The sequence below is a fragment of the Poecile atricapillus genome, chromosome 19 (genome assembly GCF_030490865.1).
Source record: "Poecile atricapillus isolate bPoeAtr1 chromosome 19, bPoeAtr1.hap1, whole genome shotgun sequence".
NCBI lineage: Eukaryota > Metazoa > Chordata > Aves > Passeriformes > Paridae > Poecile > Poecile atricapillus.
Window position 1 is genome coordinate 4,006,161 of NC_081267.1, and position 16,426 is coordinate 4,022,586.

Genomic DNA, 16,426 nt, shown 5'->3' on the forward strand with positions numbered 1-16,426 from the left:
GATGGTGTGCTTGGCATTTTCTCCTGCATGGGCTGAGGCAAACACTGCACCAGAGAAGGTGTCTACGGAGACATGTACGTATTTGACTCTCCCGAAGGATGGGACATGAGTGACATCAGTTTGCCATATCTGGCAGCTGTTAAGTCCTCGGGGGTTAACCCCGGAGTTAACGACAGGTATTTGGAACGATTGGCAATTAGGACAGGTGGCAACTATTGCCCTAGCCTGGTCTCTGGGTAGTCTGAACATTCTCATCAGTGCAGGCACATTTTGGTGGAAGAACTGGTGGGACAATTTCGCTTGTGCGAAAATGTCAGGGACATTGGCTGCTCCAGCAGACATGGCTAAGGCGTCTGCCCTCCTGTTTCCTTCGGCAATGGCACTTGGGAGGTCAGTGTGTGCCCTCACATGCATGACATAGTAAGGTTGCTTTCTGTGAGAGATAAGATATACTAATTCAGAAAGCAATTTGTATAAATTTGGGTTAGAGACTTCTTTCAGAAATGCATGTTCTGCTCTCATAGCTATTCCAGCCACATAAGCCGAATCAGTCACCAGGTTGAAAGGTTCTTGGAATTTCTCAAAAGCTCTGACAACAGCTGCTAATTCAGCAATCTGTGGTGATCCCTCGACCACTTGGACATCAGACTCCCATTTCTGTGTCCTGGGGTCCTTCCAAGTCATGACTGACTTGTGGGATTTCCCTGAGCCATCTGTGAAAACCGTCAGGGCCTGGAGCGGTGTTTTGCTCTGTAATGATTTGGGGACCAAATTAAATGTGGTTTTGAAAAGTCTGTGGCCAGGTGGGTGTATACAAATTTGGCCTGAATAGCTATCGAGAGCGAACTGAAGGCTCTCATTGGTTTGGAGCAAAGGCTCCAAACTTCCAGTTGCCAATGGGAGGAAGATGCAGGTGAACTCACAGGCTGCAAGAGTGCGGAGACGGACTCTAGCTCTTTTAATGAGTTCAGCCATGATTTCTTGTGGAGTGGTGATAGTCTTAGTGGGCTGGTTATGTGTAAAGATCCACTCGATGATAAGGAGAGGATCCTTCAATGCAGTGTCCCATTGAAAGATGAGTGCGTGTAAGCGCGGGGCCTTACCCAGGACAACCAGCTGGAAGGGCAGGCTGGGCTCATACCGGTGGGCTTGCCGTGAAGACAGGGCTTCCTGGACCTTGGTGATGGATTCTCGAGCCTCTGGTGTGAGGGAGCGTGGTGAATCGAGGGCCTCACTGCCACGGAGCAGGTTGAAGAGGGGTGCAAGGACTTCTGTTGTTACCCCAAGCAGAGGGCGTATCCAGTTGATGGACCCACAGAGCTGATGCAAGTCCCGCAGGGTCTTGGGGTCATCTTTGATGCTCAGCTGCTGGGGCACGATGGTCCGCTCACGGATCTGGAGTCCCAGGTAGGTCCACGGGCAGGTGTGCTGGATCTTGTCCTCACGGATCTCAAATCCAGCGTCTTCGATCGTCTGGATAGTTTTTTGTAAAGTCCGGTGCAGATAGTCATCGTCAGCAGCACAAACCAGGATGTCATCCATGTAGTGGAGGATGACGGCATCTGGGAACAGGGTCCTCACAGGTGACAGGATGCGGGCCACGTACCATTGGCAGATGGTAGGAGAATTTTTCATCCCTTGAGGAAGGACTAGCCAATGGTATCTTTTTAAAGGTGCTTGTCTGTTTGGAGAGGGAACCGAGAATGCAAATCTGGGGGCGTCCTGAGGATGGAGTGGTATGTTGAAAAAACAGTCCTTGATGTCAATGACAGCCAGCTTCCAATCTCGGGGGAGCATTGAAGGGGAGGGCATGCCAGGCTGGAGGGGGCCCATGTCTTCAATAACATCATTGATTTTCCTGAGGTCCTGAAGGAGTCTCCACCTGTCTTTGCCTGGTTTGCGTAGGACAAAGACAGGGGAGTTCCAAGGGCTATTGGTCTCAGTGATGTGGCCCTTGGCAAGCTGCTCTTCTACGAGAGCTTCCAGTGCGCGCAGTTTGGTCTCAGATAGGGGCCACTGATCAACCCACACTGGATGGTGCTGTTTCCAGGTGAGTTGGGGGGTGGTAGGCATGGCGCGCTTCTCAGTGACCCCCACTAAAAATCCCTGCTGGGAATCCTCAGAGAAGCCCCCCATTGGGACAGGAGATCCCGTCCCCAGAGGGTGATTGGTGCTCTCACCACAAATGGCCTGATGGTTGCCATTTGTCCCTCAGGTCCTTCGATAACAATATTCCGTTTGCTCCTCATGGAGGCTGTCATCCCTCCAATTCCTGAAATCATGCCTGCTACAGGTTGTAATTCCCAATTGTCTGGCCACTCGGAGCGGGCGATGATGGTAACATCTGCTCCAGTGTCTAGCATTCCTGGGCGCTGAATCCTTTCCCCATAACAAAACAGGCTACAGTCCACAATGGGTTTGCAGGAGCCCACAACCTGAGTCCACATAGCACTGGGGTTGAGGGGAACATGATCTGGGCAGTCACTAGGAAGTAAAAAGGCCTGTGCCACAGGAGTCTGTTCCTTTAAATAATAAGGAGGGTCTATGCAGGCCAAAGAGATGGAAATTTCATCTCCAGGGTATACAGTCTGGACTTCAGGAACAGTCTGAATTTGTCCTGGACAGTTAGTTGGATCCCCAAGTATTAAGATGTTAGAGGGACCGCCTGGTGGTCCATGTTTCCCTGTGGGGACTTTGTAAACACAGTCACCTTTCATATGTAAAGAGAGTCTAGTTACCAGTTGATGCCGAGTTCCCATCTGAGGCGCTCCACCTGCTGGGCTTAATATTGGGGCCCCCGTGGAGGCAGGATGGTGGGTTTGGCAGGAGGGGTGGAGCGGTGCGGCATTTGATTTGATGTCGAAGCGCGGGGCCGTCCCGCGCTCTGCTTGAAGTTTCCCGAATGCCAGTTCTGTCTGGGGAACTGTTGGTGGGCTGGCGGTTGTATCGAATGTCTCTCCGGACAGTCTTTGAAAAAGTGTCCAGGCTCACCACAATTAAAACAACAATTTCCATTGGGGTTTGCAGCATAAGCTCCAGATATCGCCTCTGCCACTCCTTTAGCCACTGCAAGTGCCACTGTATTCTCACTTGAGGCAGAGGAGTGTTTGGTGCAGGCTTCAACCATCTGATCTATGGTTGGTTCGGGGTCCAGAGGGAGGGCTCGCAAAACTGCTTTGCACTCCTGATTAGCATTGGCCATTGCTATTTTTACTAATAATTCCTTTTGTGCCTGAGGGCTCTCTATCTGCTTTTCAATGGCTATTTTTAACTTATCAATATACTTAATAAAAGACTCAGTTGCCCCCTGCTTAATATTAGTGAAGCACTGCGTTGGCACTTTATCATCAGGGGTGGTAAAAAGAGATATCTTGGCAGCATTAGCTATATCTTGTAAAGCTGCTTCAGGCAAATCCCTGGCCTGATCTCGGGGCTTTTGGAAATCTCCTTCTCCTGCTAATTGCTCTAAAGTAAAATTGGGTCTGTTAGCATCCCTTGCATAAACATCTGCCAATTGCTTTAAATGTTTTTTCCACTGCCTCTCCCACAACATGTATTCTGCTGGAGAGAGGAGGCAGTTCATAATATTTTTGATGTCATGAGGGACCATGACGTGGGCAGAGAAGGAGGCTTCCAACAAGTGTTTAAAAAAATGTGAACTCCTGCCATGTTCCTCGGCAGCTTTGCAAAGTTCCTGCAGTTCCCTATAGTGAAGGGACTCCCATGCAGCAACCTGTGCCCCTGTCCTGTCTCTCCTCATTATTACAGGAAAGGCAAGTATTTTCTGGGACAGAGCTGAGTTCCCCGCCCGTGTGGCTTCCCTCTGCACCTCAGCCCAGTGATCTTCATACTCAGAGTCTGAATAAGAAGATTCACTGCTCTCATCTCCTAGTGGAGATGGGGGGTGCTTGGTGGCAGCGCGGGGCCGGCTCAGGTGTCTAGAGCTGACCCTTTTGTGGCTGCGTGGGGAAGCGGGGGTGGCCCCGCTCCGGCCGGAGCCGTCCCGACCTCCGGGGCACTGGGACCCTGGAGCGGGAGCGCCGCTGGGGACGGGGCCCCGGCACAAAGGGACAGGAGCGGGGCCCGCGACGGGGAGGGGTTTCCCGATGGATGGGGGAGGGCCCGACACGGTTACACCCAACAACGCAGTGGGGGGGGAGGAGCCGCAGGACGCGGCAGGAAGAGAAGGGGTGAAGGCGGGAAAGTGGCCATTTTGGGCATCGAGGGCGGGAAAACCGGGGTGGGAGTGGGACAAAATGGCGGGGCTGGCCACACTGCCGGCGCCATCTGTGCTAACGCTAGGAACTGGGGGGGACACAACCGGGTGTGAGGGCATGGGAGAGAGGGTAGGGGAAAGACCCAGAGCGGCATGGCCATTGCTACCCTGGTGCGGGTAGAGAGACGGTAGGGGGGTGTCAGGGAGACGGCAGCAGCCCTGTGCCCGGGGGCAATGTCCACCCGCCGACTGGCTCTCAGGCAGGGAAAGGGGTTCAGGGACACCTGGAGGGGCTGACGGGGTTGGGGGATTTAACTGGGGACCCAAAACTCCCTCTTCTTTTTTTCCCTCTTTTTCCAATGAGAAAATAATATTTTGAAACACAGGAAAAAACTTTGCAACAGAAAAATCCCCTTTAGCTTGAACTGTATATAACTTTCTCCCCACATTATCCCAAAAAATTCCTGATTTAGCAGAGTCTGAATTAATCTTAAAATGTTTAAAAACCCAATGAATAAATCTTTTTAAATCTCCTTTAGAAAACTTAAAATTTCCCGCTTTTAAGGTAGTTACAACTTGGATATAAAAGTCCCTCTCAGGTGGGGTCAGCCTCAATACAGAGGACTCATTCCCCATCCTTTTTCACTCCCCACCCAGCAGTAAAACAGCAAAAAAAAAAAGAAAAAAAAGCCCGAAGAAAAAAAAAACCTTTCACGGGATACACTTACAATTTCTCTTCGGCAGATGCCGGCGGGCGAAAACAAAGCTGCTGGGCGGGTGGTCACCTGGGCGGCCGGTCCTCAGGGGCTCTTCCTTGCCCCAGATGGTCAGCGAGGGTCCCGGTCGCAGCCTCTTGGATCGCTTCTTGCTAGAACGCAAGCAAGCTTCCTCGAGGGGCGGCGGCTCCAACGGCGGCTCGCCTCACAGCTGAAGGTGCAGGCGGACGCTTCTTCAGGGCTTCTTCAAAGCCCCCACGTTGGTCGCCACTTGCCGCGGCGGTGGAAAGCCCGGAGCACCGCGACTTCTCCAGAAGCAGCCTTGAAAAAGGCTGGCCCGAAGCGCATGCGAGCAGCTTCGAGCAGTCGAGTGATTCCAGCTCAGCTCAGTAATAGTATAGTGATTCCAGCTCAGCTCAGTAATAGTATAGTGATTCCAGCTCAGCTCAGCTCGGCAGCAGCGGCGGGCAGGCAACACAGGAAGCAGGGACGAGACAGTTGGTCCAGCGTTCCACCAAGGCACAAGCCTTTATTCAGGCAAAGCTTCGGCAAAGGGTGCCGGTAACAGCGAATCTCCCGAACAGAGGAAAACCCGGGATATTTATGGGGAAGGAGAGGGGCGGGGGGAAGCCCGAGATACCTGTATCGGGGTGGGACAGCAGGGGGAACACCAATGAAACACAACAGTTTAACATAACTAACTCAAAGACCCCTGGGAGCAACATTGTGTCGCTCTTACAGAGAAGTATCTCCTCTCCAGGGGAGGGCCAGTATCTGGGGCCCAGCGGGCTCCTCCGTACCCACATACAGGGAATGGCCCAGGTTTGGATCAAAGCAGCCTCTCCTGACTTGTCACTGTCCTTTGTCCATGAACAGGTCCCCATGTGCAGCCACAGCAAATGTCCAACAGCAGCTCCATCAGCCACTTCCTCCTGCTGGCATTGGCAGACACGCGGCAGCTGCAGCTCCTGCACTTCTGCCTCTTCCTGGGCATCTCCCTGGCTGCCCTCCTGGGCAACGGCCTCATCATCAGCGCCGTAGCCTGCAGCCACCACCTGCACAGCCCCATGTTCTTCTTCCTGCTCAACCTGGCCCTCACTGACCTGGGCTCCATCTGCACCACTGTGCCCAAAGCCATGCACAATTCCCTCTGGGACACCAGAGACATCTCCTACACAGGATGTGCTGCCCAAGTATTTTTTTTGGTTTTCTGTGCTGCAACAGAGCATTTCCTCCTGACCATCATGTGCTACGACCGCTACGTGTCCATCTGCAAACCCCTGCACTACGGGACCCTCCTGGGCAGCAGAGCTTGTGCCCACATGGCAGCAGCTGCCTGGGCCAGTGGCTTTCTCTATTCACTGCTGCACACAGCCAATACATTTTCCCTGCCCCTGTGCCAGGGTAATGCCCTGGGCCAGTTTTTCTGTGAAATCCCACAGATCCTCAAGCTCTCCTGCTCCAATTCCTACACTAGAGAACTTGGGCTCATTGCAGTCAGTGCCTGTTTGGTACTTGGTTGTTTTGTGTTCATTGTTTTCTCCTATGTGCAGATCTTCAGGGCTGTGCTGAGGATCCCCTCTGAGCAGGGACGGCACAAAGCCTTTTCCACCTGCCTCCCTCACCTGGCTGTGGTTTCCCTGTTTATCAGCACTGCCTCATTTGCCTACTTGAAGCCCCCCTCCATCTCCTCCCCATCCCTGGATCTGGCAGTTCCAGTTCTGTACTCGGTGGTGCCTCCAGTCCTGAACCCCCTCATCTACAGCCTGAGGAACCAGGAGCTCAAGGCTGCAGTGTGGACACTGATGACTGGATCATTTCAGAAACATTAAACTGCTGGCCAGTTCCTGCTAATAACTTGTAATAAAAATTATCTTTGATACTTCTTGGTGGTTTCATTTAGGAGGTTCTTTTTTTTAGTTTTATGTTTTAAAATTGTCTTCAATAAAATGTCATTGTTTTGTGCCATTTCTCATTTTGTTTATCTCCACCTTCCCTGTGCCCACACACTGTGTCCATGAGGGGCTGTGCTTTTGGTGGTTTTAAATGAACTAAAGAATCACCCAGCAAAGTTTTCACCAGAGATCCCCCTTTTGTTCCCTTCTCTGGAGCTGCAGCAGCAGTGTCTGTGTGCAGAGCTGGGGGCAGATCAGTGCTGGCACAGCAGCTGTGCCCAGGAGCAGCAGCACTTGGTGTTGCCAGTGCTGCTCCCGTGCCACTGCCCTGCTGCCCTCCTGGCCCTGGTGTTGCTGCAGGGCCTGAGTGCTCTCGGGGCCGGGCACAGCCCTGGGGGTGGCAGTGCCGGGGCTGCAGCAGGGACAGGCCATGGGCACTGCTGGGGCAGCGCTGACGCCTCAGGGCAGGGCCTGGGGGCTCCAGGCTCCTTGCCCAGGCTCTCTCAAGAACACGCCCAGGCCAAAGCTCAGCACAGAAAACCCCCGTGAGCAGCCCCAGGGTGGCCGTGGGCAGGCTGGGGGCAAACAGCATGGCTGGGGCTCTGCAAGGTCCCTGGGGGAGACGGGAAGGAGCAGCAGAGCAGGGGCTGATCCATCCCCACTGTGCTGGACACCCCAGGGCAGCGTCCCAGAGCATCCTCATGGAGCTGCCAACAACATCCCCCCTGTGCAGCCCTGGCCTCTCCCCCAGCTCAGAGAGGTGCCACATCCTTGCAGGCACATGTCATGAATAAAATCTCTCAAGAAATCCCCCCAGGATAAAATACTGTGATTAGTTAGGTACAGTTAATGTTCTTATCCCATTTGTAAACCTTGTACCCCTTGTATACTCCGATGGTTATTAGTAATGTTAATTACTTACCAGTTTCTGAAGTGTTTTAAAGGTTCTTATGAGACATTCCTGTACCCTTTCCCCTTACTTCCCTGCTACCATGTAACAGAGCTGCTCCCATGGGGGCTAAATCAGACTAACAAAAGCAACCCATTAGAAAGGTATGCCACAGAATGAGGCAACTCCCATGGATGCTGTGCCATGCTATAACAAAGAAACTCCCAGGAAGCTGTGAAACCGAGTAATATGCAAACTAAGGCATGCAGGACACCAAAACAATGAGCTAACAGAGGAATAAAAGGACAAGGAAACATATTCTAGCAAGCTATGATGAAAGATCATCTCCCTGTATCACCTAAACCTGCTTAGAAACCATCTTCCTGCATCACCATGACCTAAAGAGGACTGGAAAGGACTGACAGCCCTAGACAGCGAAACAGCATGACAGGCCTCCTGGCTACTCTCATGAGGACGGAAGCCCCAGCTCTGCAGCGTGTGCTGCAAAGCTGAATTGTGCCTCCTCTTTGGAGCTGACAGTGTGGGAACGGCCATGGTGCAAGCAATCCCTTGGGTCCCCCCCACCCCAAGAGCTGAATCCTAATAAAGGCATCAAACAGGAGTCTTGTCTCCTGGCCAATTTCTTTCAATTACCGCGGCCGAGGGGGCCTGGACCCACCCGGAGCTCCTCCCAGAGCCCAGCGGACTCCAGCTCGGCGGGGGCCGGCAGCGGGGCATGGCTTAGGCTCAGCAAGGTGTGAGGACAAAGGTGTGAGCAGCCGTGGTCCGGCCCAGCCTCAACTGGGGTCCCGCAGCCTCCCGTCCCCACCCGGTCACTGCCGGGGCTGACCCGACCCCACCAGGCCGAGCCTGTGCGATTCAGCCCTTCTGGGACACGGGGCCAGAAAGACTTCAGCCCTGAAGCAGCAGGCTTTGAGTTCAAGCCTTGGGAAGCACTTGCCAAAGGCTTGATGGCAATTCATACGTTCATCAAGTCACCCCACTGAAAGTTATGTTTCTAGAATCTTCCCGTATCTCTCCCCCGATTGGTTGCAATTTGTCACAGTATTTTGCATCTTTCTAACCCCAGTCTGTGTCTGGACCCATGCCCTCAGACTGTGCCCTCACACCTCCCCTAGATATTGTTGCGTCTGCCCCTAGTCCTGGTCTTTGCACTTTGCTCCTGTGCTGTGCAGGCTTTATGGGCCTCATCCCTACTTGATTTTCCTATTCCAGTTGGTTTTGGGGACTCCAGCGAACCCGCTCCTTTAATTTCCTCCTCGGTTTCCCAGGTGTCAGGGGACCCTGAAGTTTTAAGGATTGTTGTGGCCACTGTAAGCACGACTGCAAGGGCCGCAGTGCAGCGGGGCCCGGCCCGACCGACAGCCGGGTACCTCCTCAAAGGTGGAAGCAAGAGAGAGATTTCCCGGGCTTGCCTGTCTGCAAAATGTCAATCTCACAGAGGTGGATCCAGCTATTTAAATGCTTTAATAGGTAGTCAGTTCCCACAGCTAGCCAGCTCTTGGATTTTGCTTGGCACAGAGGCAGCTCTCGCTTAGCAGCTCCTCTCAGTAAAATCATTTCCATGGGGGGCTTCTTCCCTGCTCACCAAATAGAAATTCATGCAAAAGCAGCACAAACTGTTCTTCCTGTCCTCCTATCTTTGCCAGAGAGTGCCTTTCAAAGGGATAATAATTGGGAGCGAGGGGGTTTACATTTTCCATTGCAAAGGAGCCTCCTGCCTCCCTTAGCAGGCCCCTGTCTTTCAAAGGAAGACACACACGGTCTCCTTTTGCACCTTCACTTGGCCCCAGCCACTCCTGATCATTTGAAGGAGGGGCTCAGAAGAAGGGGCTGCAATCCCCCAAGGCCTGGGCTGCTCCAGCCCGCTCCTGGTGCCTTGGGCTGTTGAAGGGCTGCCGGGGTGGCCTTTGTGACACAGGCACGGGGTGCCGGGGTGGCCTTTGTGACACACGCACAGGGTGCTGGGGTGGCCTTTGTGACACAGGCATGGGGTGCCAGGGTGGCCTTTGTGACACAGGCACGGGGTGCTGGGGTGGCCTTTGTGACACAGGCATGGGGTGCTGGTGTGCCCTTTGTGACACAGGCACGGGGTGCCAGGGTGGCCTTTGTGACACAGGCACAGGGTGCCAGGGTGGCCTTTGTGACACACGCACGGGGTGCCGGGGTGGCCTTTGTGACACAGGCATGGGGTGCTGGTGTGCCCTTTGTGACACAGGCATGGGGTGCCGGGATGGCCTTTGTGACACAGGCACAGGGTGCTGGGGTGGCCTTTGTGACACAGGCACGGGGTGCCAGGGTGGCCTTTGTGACACAGGCATGGGGTGCCGGGATGGCCTTTGTGACACAGGCACAGGGTGCTGGGGTGGCCTTTGTGACACAGGCACGGTGTGTCAGGGCCCGTGGTGACGCGGGACCTTGCGGTGCCCGAAGTCCATTGTGACATGGCAGAGCCCCGCCCCGGCTGGGGGGTATATAAAGGGCCTGTGGGGCCTGGGTCAGTCCCAGGACAGTGGCTGTGTCCAGGTACCTGTGTGTGCCAGAGGACTGCAGGCACGGAGGAGGAGAAGGCGAAGCCCAACTCCCAGCCCTCCAGGCCCGGGCCCGGCTCACAGAGAGCCCAGGCCTTGAGGGAGCAGCAGGAGGAGGCTGAGAGGGCAAGCAGAGGGAGGAGAGGAGCCGTGGAGTCCTGCGCTGAGGAAGAGCCAGAGCTCTGCCAAGAAGAAATGAACAAGTTCCAGCAAGGGACTCCAGGGAAAGCCTGCACTGAGCCACAGCTGTCCCCAGGAGAAGCCCATAGCTGCCAGGAGCTCTCTGAGTGGGATGAAGGCCTTGAGCAAGAGCTGGTCCAAGTATGGGGGAGCTCCTGGCATTTCCAGGACTGGGATGAGGGCAGGGAGCAAGAACCCTCCCCAGTTGTCTCCGAGTGGGACGAGTGTAGGGAGCAGGAGCCGTGGCAGGCAGACAGCGATCACTGTCAGGAATTCTCAGATTGGGAAGAATCTCCTGAGCAGCAGCTGTCCCCAGGAGAAGGCACGAGCCGCCGGGCACTCTTGGACTGGGAAGCTTGCCGCAAGCAAGAGCTGTCCCAGGATGGCCAGGAGGTGACTGGAGGCAAAGCAAAGAGAAAATTCTCCAGATCCAGCTGGGATGATGACAGTGATGGAGAGCTGGCTCAGGACAGCAGGGAATACTGCGGCATCCTGTGCAGCCAGCTCAAGCCCTGGCAGTGGGAGGATGATGACTGGGATGAGGTGAGCGTCCTGGAGCTGCATGAGGAAGGAGAAGAGGCCAGGCAGCAGAGACTGGCAGATTTAGCCCAAGAGGGAATCCTGCTGCCTGTCCCTTGAGAAGCTTGGGTGGAGTGCCAGGAGCCCGAGCTGTGCCCGCAAGAGCAATTCTGTGTCGGTCCTGGCCCTCTGGCAGCCCAAGCCATGGTGGAAGATGTCTCTTCTCCTGGGCAGCCGCTTCCCCACAGGAAAGGCCGCTCGCTCTTGAGGCAGGTGCTGTGGGGGCTGCAGGTGCTGCAGGTGCTGCGGGGGCTGCAGGTGCTGCGGGCGCTGCGGGGGCTGTTCCGCTGCTCCTGCCTGGTGGCACAGCTGCAGGATCAGCGCCCGCTGCCAGCAGTGCAGGGCTGCAGATGGCGGCTGCCCCGCGGCCTGCCCGGCGCCCCAAGGGAGCTGCACGGGCTGCCCCACGGCCTGCGCTGGCCCTGCAGGCTGAGCCGGCCCCGGCCGCTCTGCAGCACCTCTGGGGCAGCTCCCTGAGGGCACACGGCAGCCCAAAGCGGCACCCAGAGGGGGACCCTCGCTGTCGGGGCTCAGCGCCACATCCCAGCCCATCGTCCGGCCGGGAAGGCACCTGGAAAGTCATCGGCTCCCAGCAGCAGCCTGGCACCGCCAGTGGCACCCCTGCACCGGGTCCCCGAGGGCCACAGCCACACGGCTCTTGGCCCTTTGCAGGGACACTGGCTCCAGCTCCTCCCTGCTGGACTCCAAGGCCATTTCCTCTCCTCCGGAAAGGACTCCATGCTGATCCTGTGGCACTTTGGCCATGAGGAATGGACACAGACAGGTGTTGCTCCCAGGACACGACGACGGCCTGCTGGAGTGCAGCACACACAATTCTAACAAAAGAAAAGAAAGTTGTTTTAAAAGAGTTTTAAAAACAGAGGTTGTCTTGACCTCTCTACAGCCTTGCATGGTGCTCAGCATGATAGATCAGGGGAAAAAATATTATAGTGGGTCAGACACATCACATTGCAACAGAGATGCAACAGCACCCCTGATTTTTCCATGGTTCTGGATGACAAGAACTAGGATACTGCATTTAATATGACTACAAGAAGGGTTTGGAAAGAGAGAGTTCAGAAAAGAGCAACAAAATAATTAAGGGACTAGAGGGATTTACCTATGAGGAAGATTAAAAGAACTAAATAAATATGTCTAGTTTGGCTAAGTGATAACTAAGGAGAGGCATTCCAACCATCCACAAATATTTGACTGACACACACACTAGGGAAGGAAAGGAATTGCTCAGCAGGAAACAAGCAGGTATATCAGGGAGTAATGGAATGAAATTAAGAAAGAGAAAACTGCGGAATTTAAGGCAAATCCTCCTGCCAATGGGTTCTAATAGTCTGTAGAAAACATACCAGCATATGTGCAACAGGGAACAGTCTTGCATTGATAAGGAGGGAGACTTAAGTGACTTGATGCGCCTTTCCAATCTCAAATATTTATGATTCTATAATTAAGCATTATTAAATTTAATGACATGTGCCTTTTTTTTTTCAGCAAGTTCTGACTGTTGCCTCAGGTCATAAGTGTGCAATTAATTCCTAACTAAAGGTCTTACTTTTTTACTCACGAATCCTTATGAAATTAACTAGGCTGGTCTGCTATTTTTTTTTTCTTAACTTAAATTGAATTTCTATTAATGCATTTTCTCTTATTTCCAACCAGCAGCTATCTCCCTCAGCTAACAACTCACAATTCCCTCTTTATGCAAGGCAAGCCTGCACACTTACAGCTTTGTGGCTCAGTGCTTGAATCTGCTCAGCCTCAGGTTGAATGCCTGCTGTGTTCAAGGGAGCTGCTGTTCCCAGGCCCAGATGAGCACAGGGGCTCCTCTTCCTCTGAGGATGAACTGCGTGCAACAAAGGGGAAAAAAAAAAAAAAAGTTACATGATTTTTTCAGCTAAGAGCTGTTTACAGAGCTTTGAAAGCAGATCACGGCCACATGAAAAGCTTCATGTCACCGCTCACCCCTGTGTCACAGCACCACTCAGCAAATGAAAACAGTTGTTTATGTGCTATTGCCCAAGCTCCTGGCCAGGATCACAGCTGGTGGGTAGCAAGTTCCCTCTATTTCTCTTTGGCAAACTCCTTGGTTTTGATGCACATGCTTGCTTGTGCCAAGATATATTCCAAAATATCCCCCCAAATGGGTACAAACCTAGGGAGTGATCAGGAGGTTGTGGTCTCATGTGAGCAGTCATTTTGGGGATCCAAATGCTTTGTTCTGCTCTGTCTCAGACAGTGTCTGCTGCCTGAGTGTGCTGCAGCTTTTGCTGGTATTTTACCATTGCCTGTGTTACAAGCACAGTTCCTCAAGAAGGTTCATACAGCCTAATTCTTTGTGAATTATTACCTAAATATATCTTTTGTCCAGGAAAGAGTGAAAGGCAATCTGTGATGCCTGCTGCTTTTGTGATACTTTCTTTCGGTTTCCCCCAGTAGTGCAGCTGCAGACTGGGCACACTGTATCATCAATATCTGACACTCACACTCCCTTCACTCTTGACTACTTGCTTAAAATTCCTCTCTTATTATGTGTGCTGGACTCCAGCCTCAGCCAGGGCAGTAAATGGCAGCAGTTTCACATCAGGATGTGGTGACAGCAGTGCCTGCAAACACTCTGGTGCAGCACTGGCAGCGTGGGATCCCTCCTGAAGGATGAGATGGATCTTCCCCAGCCCCGACAGACAGAGTCCCCTCTTTGCTACCTGCCCCTGATCCTGAGCCCAGAGATGCTGTCTGCCAGCACGTGTGAGAGCTGGTTCTCTGAGGAGATCAGAGGATGTGAGAGCCTGGCAATTTCATCCCAGAGAAGTAAATCCTCGGTGAAAGAGGCTGGGTGCTGGCATTACAATATTCTCAGTGCTAATTACCAGAAATCTAGTTTCTAAATCTTTTTACTTTTAAGATAACACTGCAGCAATCAGGCTGAAGTGGGATAATTAAACGAAGCACTGTCTCCTCTCCCCTCCTCCCCCCATCACTCTGCAGCCCTGTCTGTCATTTCCCAGCACAGAATGGCTGAGATGTGGGAGGCTGATAGGAAAGCTCAGAATGTAAAATGCTGAGTGCATTTTACAGGAGGTGTGGCTTCAGCACAGCTTCCTCACTAGGAAAGAGCCACAAGGAGCCCTGGCTGCTCCTGTGGATGGTTTATCACTGAGCTGAGTCCAGTCAAAAGTCGGTGAAAAAGATGTAGGCAAAGAAAGAGAAGAAGGAATGAGAATATTTTCCCCTTTTCCCAAAGCAAGAACAGGCAAAATCTCGCTCTCCTTTTGAAACCCACAGGTTGTGAATCCAGTTTTGGCAGCTGTGATAAATGTCCTGAAGCATCCAAATACTTGGGGTATAAGGAAAGGATTACTGCTTGTCAGAAGTTGTCTATCTTTTGAATATTCTGCCCAAAGCAGCAAAAAATTGAGTAACAACTTGGTACTGACAGCTCTTCATTAAGATACAGCAACCTCAGCCACTGCCTTAGTCCACAGTCTTCTCTCTGTCTCCATGGCTTAATAAAACAACTTTAAGTGTTGCAGTTTTGGTCTTAAACCAAGAAGAGGAATTGTTCTTTCACATTGTCATGGTTTTAAAGCAGTAACTAAAAAATTACTAGAAAACTTACTTATTTCTTGCTGTGAGATATGGATTAGAACAAGAGCAAAACAGGCTTAAAACTTAAAAGGAAATAAAGAAAGTTTATTAACAAAACTACAAGAATAAGAACACCAGAATAAACTTCCAGAAAACCCTTTTATCCCCCACTTCCCACCATTCCCTTGTTCACATGACAACATAGAGACAAAAAACTTTGGAACTTTGGTGTTTAAAACAGTCTCAGTTCCTGCTAGAGTCTTTTCATCAGTCTTTGTAGAGAAACAGAAGGCTGCTTCTGCTAATCTATGGAGTTTCTCACGAGAAAACTATTTCTGTTATAGTTTTCTATTTCTCTGATGCCAGCTGCCCGGAAATCTGTCATTAGAGTTCACTCCTCCCATTTCACATCACTCTGAGGTGTGTATGGGTCAATGAGTCCAGGGATGTCATTTTTAAGGATGAGTTATTCAAAGGCAGAAGTTCTCTTCATCTGTTTTTGTGAGCCTCCCCTGGAAACAGAAGTTTTCTCTTTGCCTCTCAAAAGGCCACAAATCTTCAACTATTACTTTTCTCCCTCTGTTTCATTATGTCACAGCATCACAACCATTTCACTTTTTGCTCAAAATCCACACTTTGAAGACTCCATTCCTCCCAATATACTCTGTCAGGAATTAAAGGAGCTCTTTTTCAGAACACTATTGTCCATCTCCATAGCTTTAACAGAAAAATATTTCAGCTTAATTAAAGCATCTCCTTATTCTCTCTTCTTCATCTAAAACTTAACTCTTTTCCTCACTGGCTTTGATATTGTTATGATGTCCTCTTCATGTTATCTCTCTCTTTCTCTTCCTCCTCTCTCTCTGGGAAAAAAGAGTAATCTGTAAATTTCAAAAACAAATTCCAGAAACATCCCACCAAATCTCCACAAAATACCACAAAATCTAAGAAAAATCCCTCAAAATTCTTCAAGTCTCCACAAAATCCCACAAAAATCCAGAAAAAACTCCAACAAAATTGCAGAAAGCTTCTCAAAACCCCACCAAATTCCAGTAACATCCCACAAACCCCCCACAAACTTCCACGAAATCTAAGAAAATACCTCAAAATACTTCATGACTCTTAAAAATCCCTCAAAATTCCAAAAAACTCCCACAAAATCCCCCCAATATCCTGCAAAATTCAAGAAAAATCCCACCAAATTGCAGAAAAATCCCACATAATTCCATAACTGTTCTAAAAAATCCAGCAAATTCCAGAAACATCCCACCAAATCCCCACAAATTTCCACAAAATTTCAGAAAAATCCCAGAAAATTCTTCAAGTCTCCTCAAAATCCCGCAAGATTCCAGAAAAATAATCACACAAAATTCCCTACATCTTCCCTAAAAACTTCCAAACTCCAGAAACATCCCACCAAATCTCCACAAACTTCCACAAAATTTAAGAAAATACCTCAAAATTCTTTAAGTCTCCTCAAAATCACTCGAAATTCCACAAAAATCTCACAAAATATTTAAACTTTGGAAAACCACATAAAACTCAAAAAGAACCCGCACGCAATTGAAAAAACAAAACCAAAAATCCCTAAATCTTCCCAAAACCCTAACAAATTCCAGAAACATCCCGTTAAATATCCACAAATTTCCACAAAATCTAAGGAAAATCCCACAAAATTCTTCAAGTCGCCTCAAAATCCCACAAAACTCCAGAAAATTGCACAACATTCAAGAAAAAATCCACAACATTGCAGAAATCTTCTCAAAACCCTGCCAAATTCCAGAAACATCTCAAAAAAA

The 16,426-nt window shown here is 51.0% G+C and overlaps 1 protein-coding gene and 1 pseudogene across 1 annotated transcript; one reads left to right on the forward strand and one right to left on the reverse strand.

The window, feature by feature from the left end:
- LOC131586325 (uncharacterized) overlaps positions 1 to 16,426 on the reverse strand; it is a 1,027,770-nt pseudogene that overhangs the window by 942,103 nt on the left and 69,241 nt on the right.
- On the forward strand, positions 5,832 to 6,764 carry LOC131586222 (olfactory receptor 14J1-like). The gene has a single exon (XM_058853119.1). It carries the CDS (start codon positions 5,832 to 5,834, stop codon positions 6,762 to 6,764), a length of 933 nt encoding a protein of 310 aa, XP_058709102.1.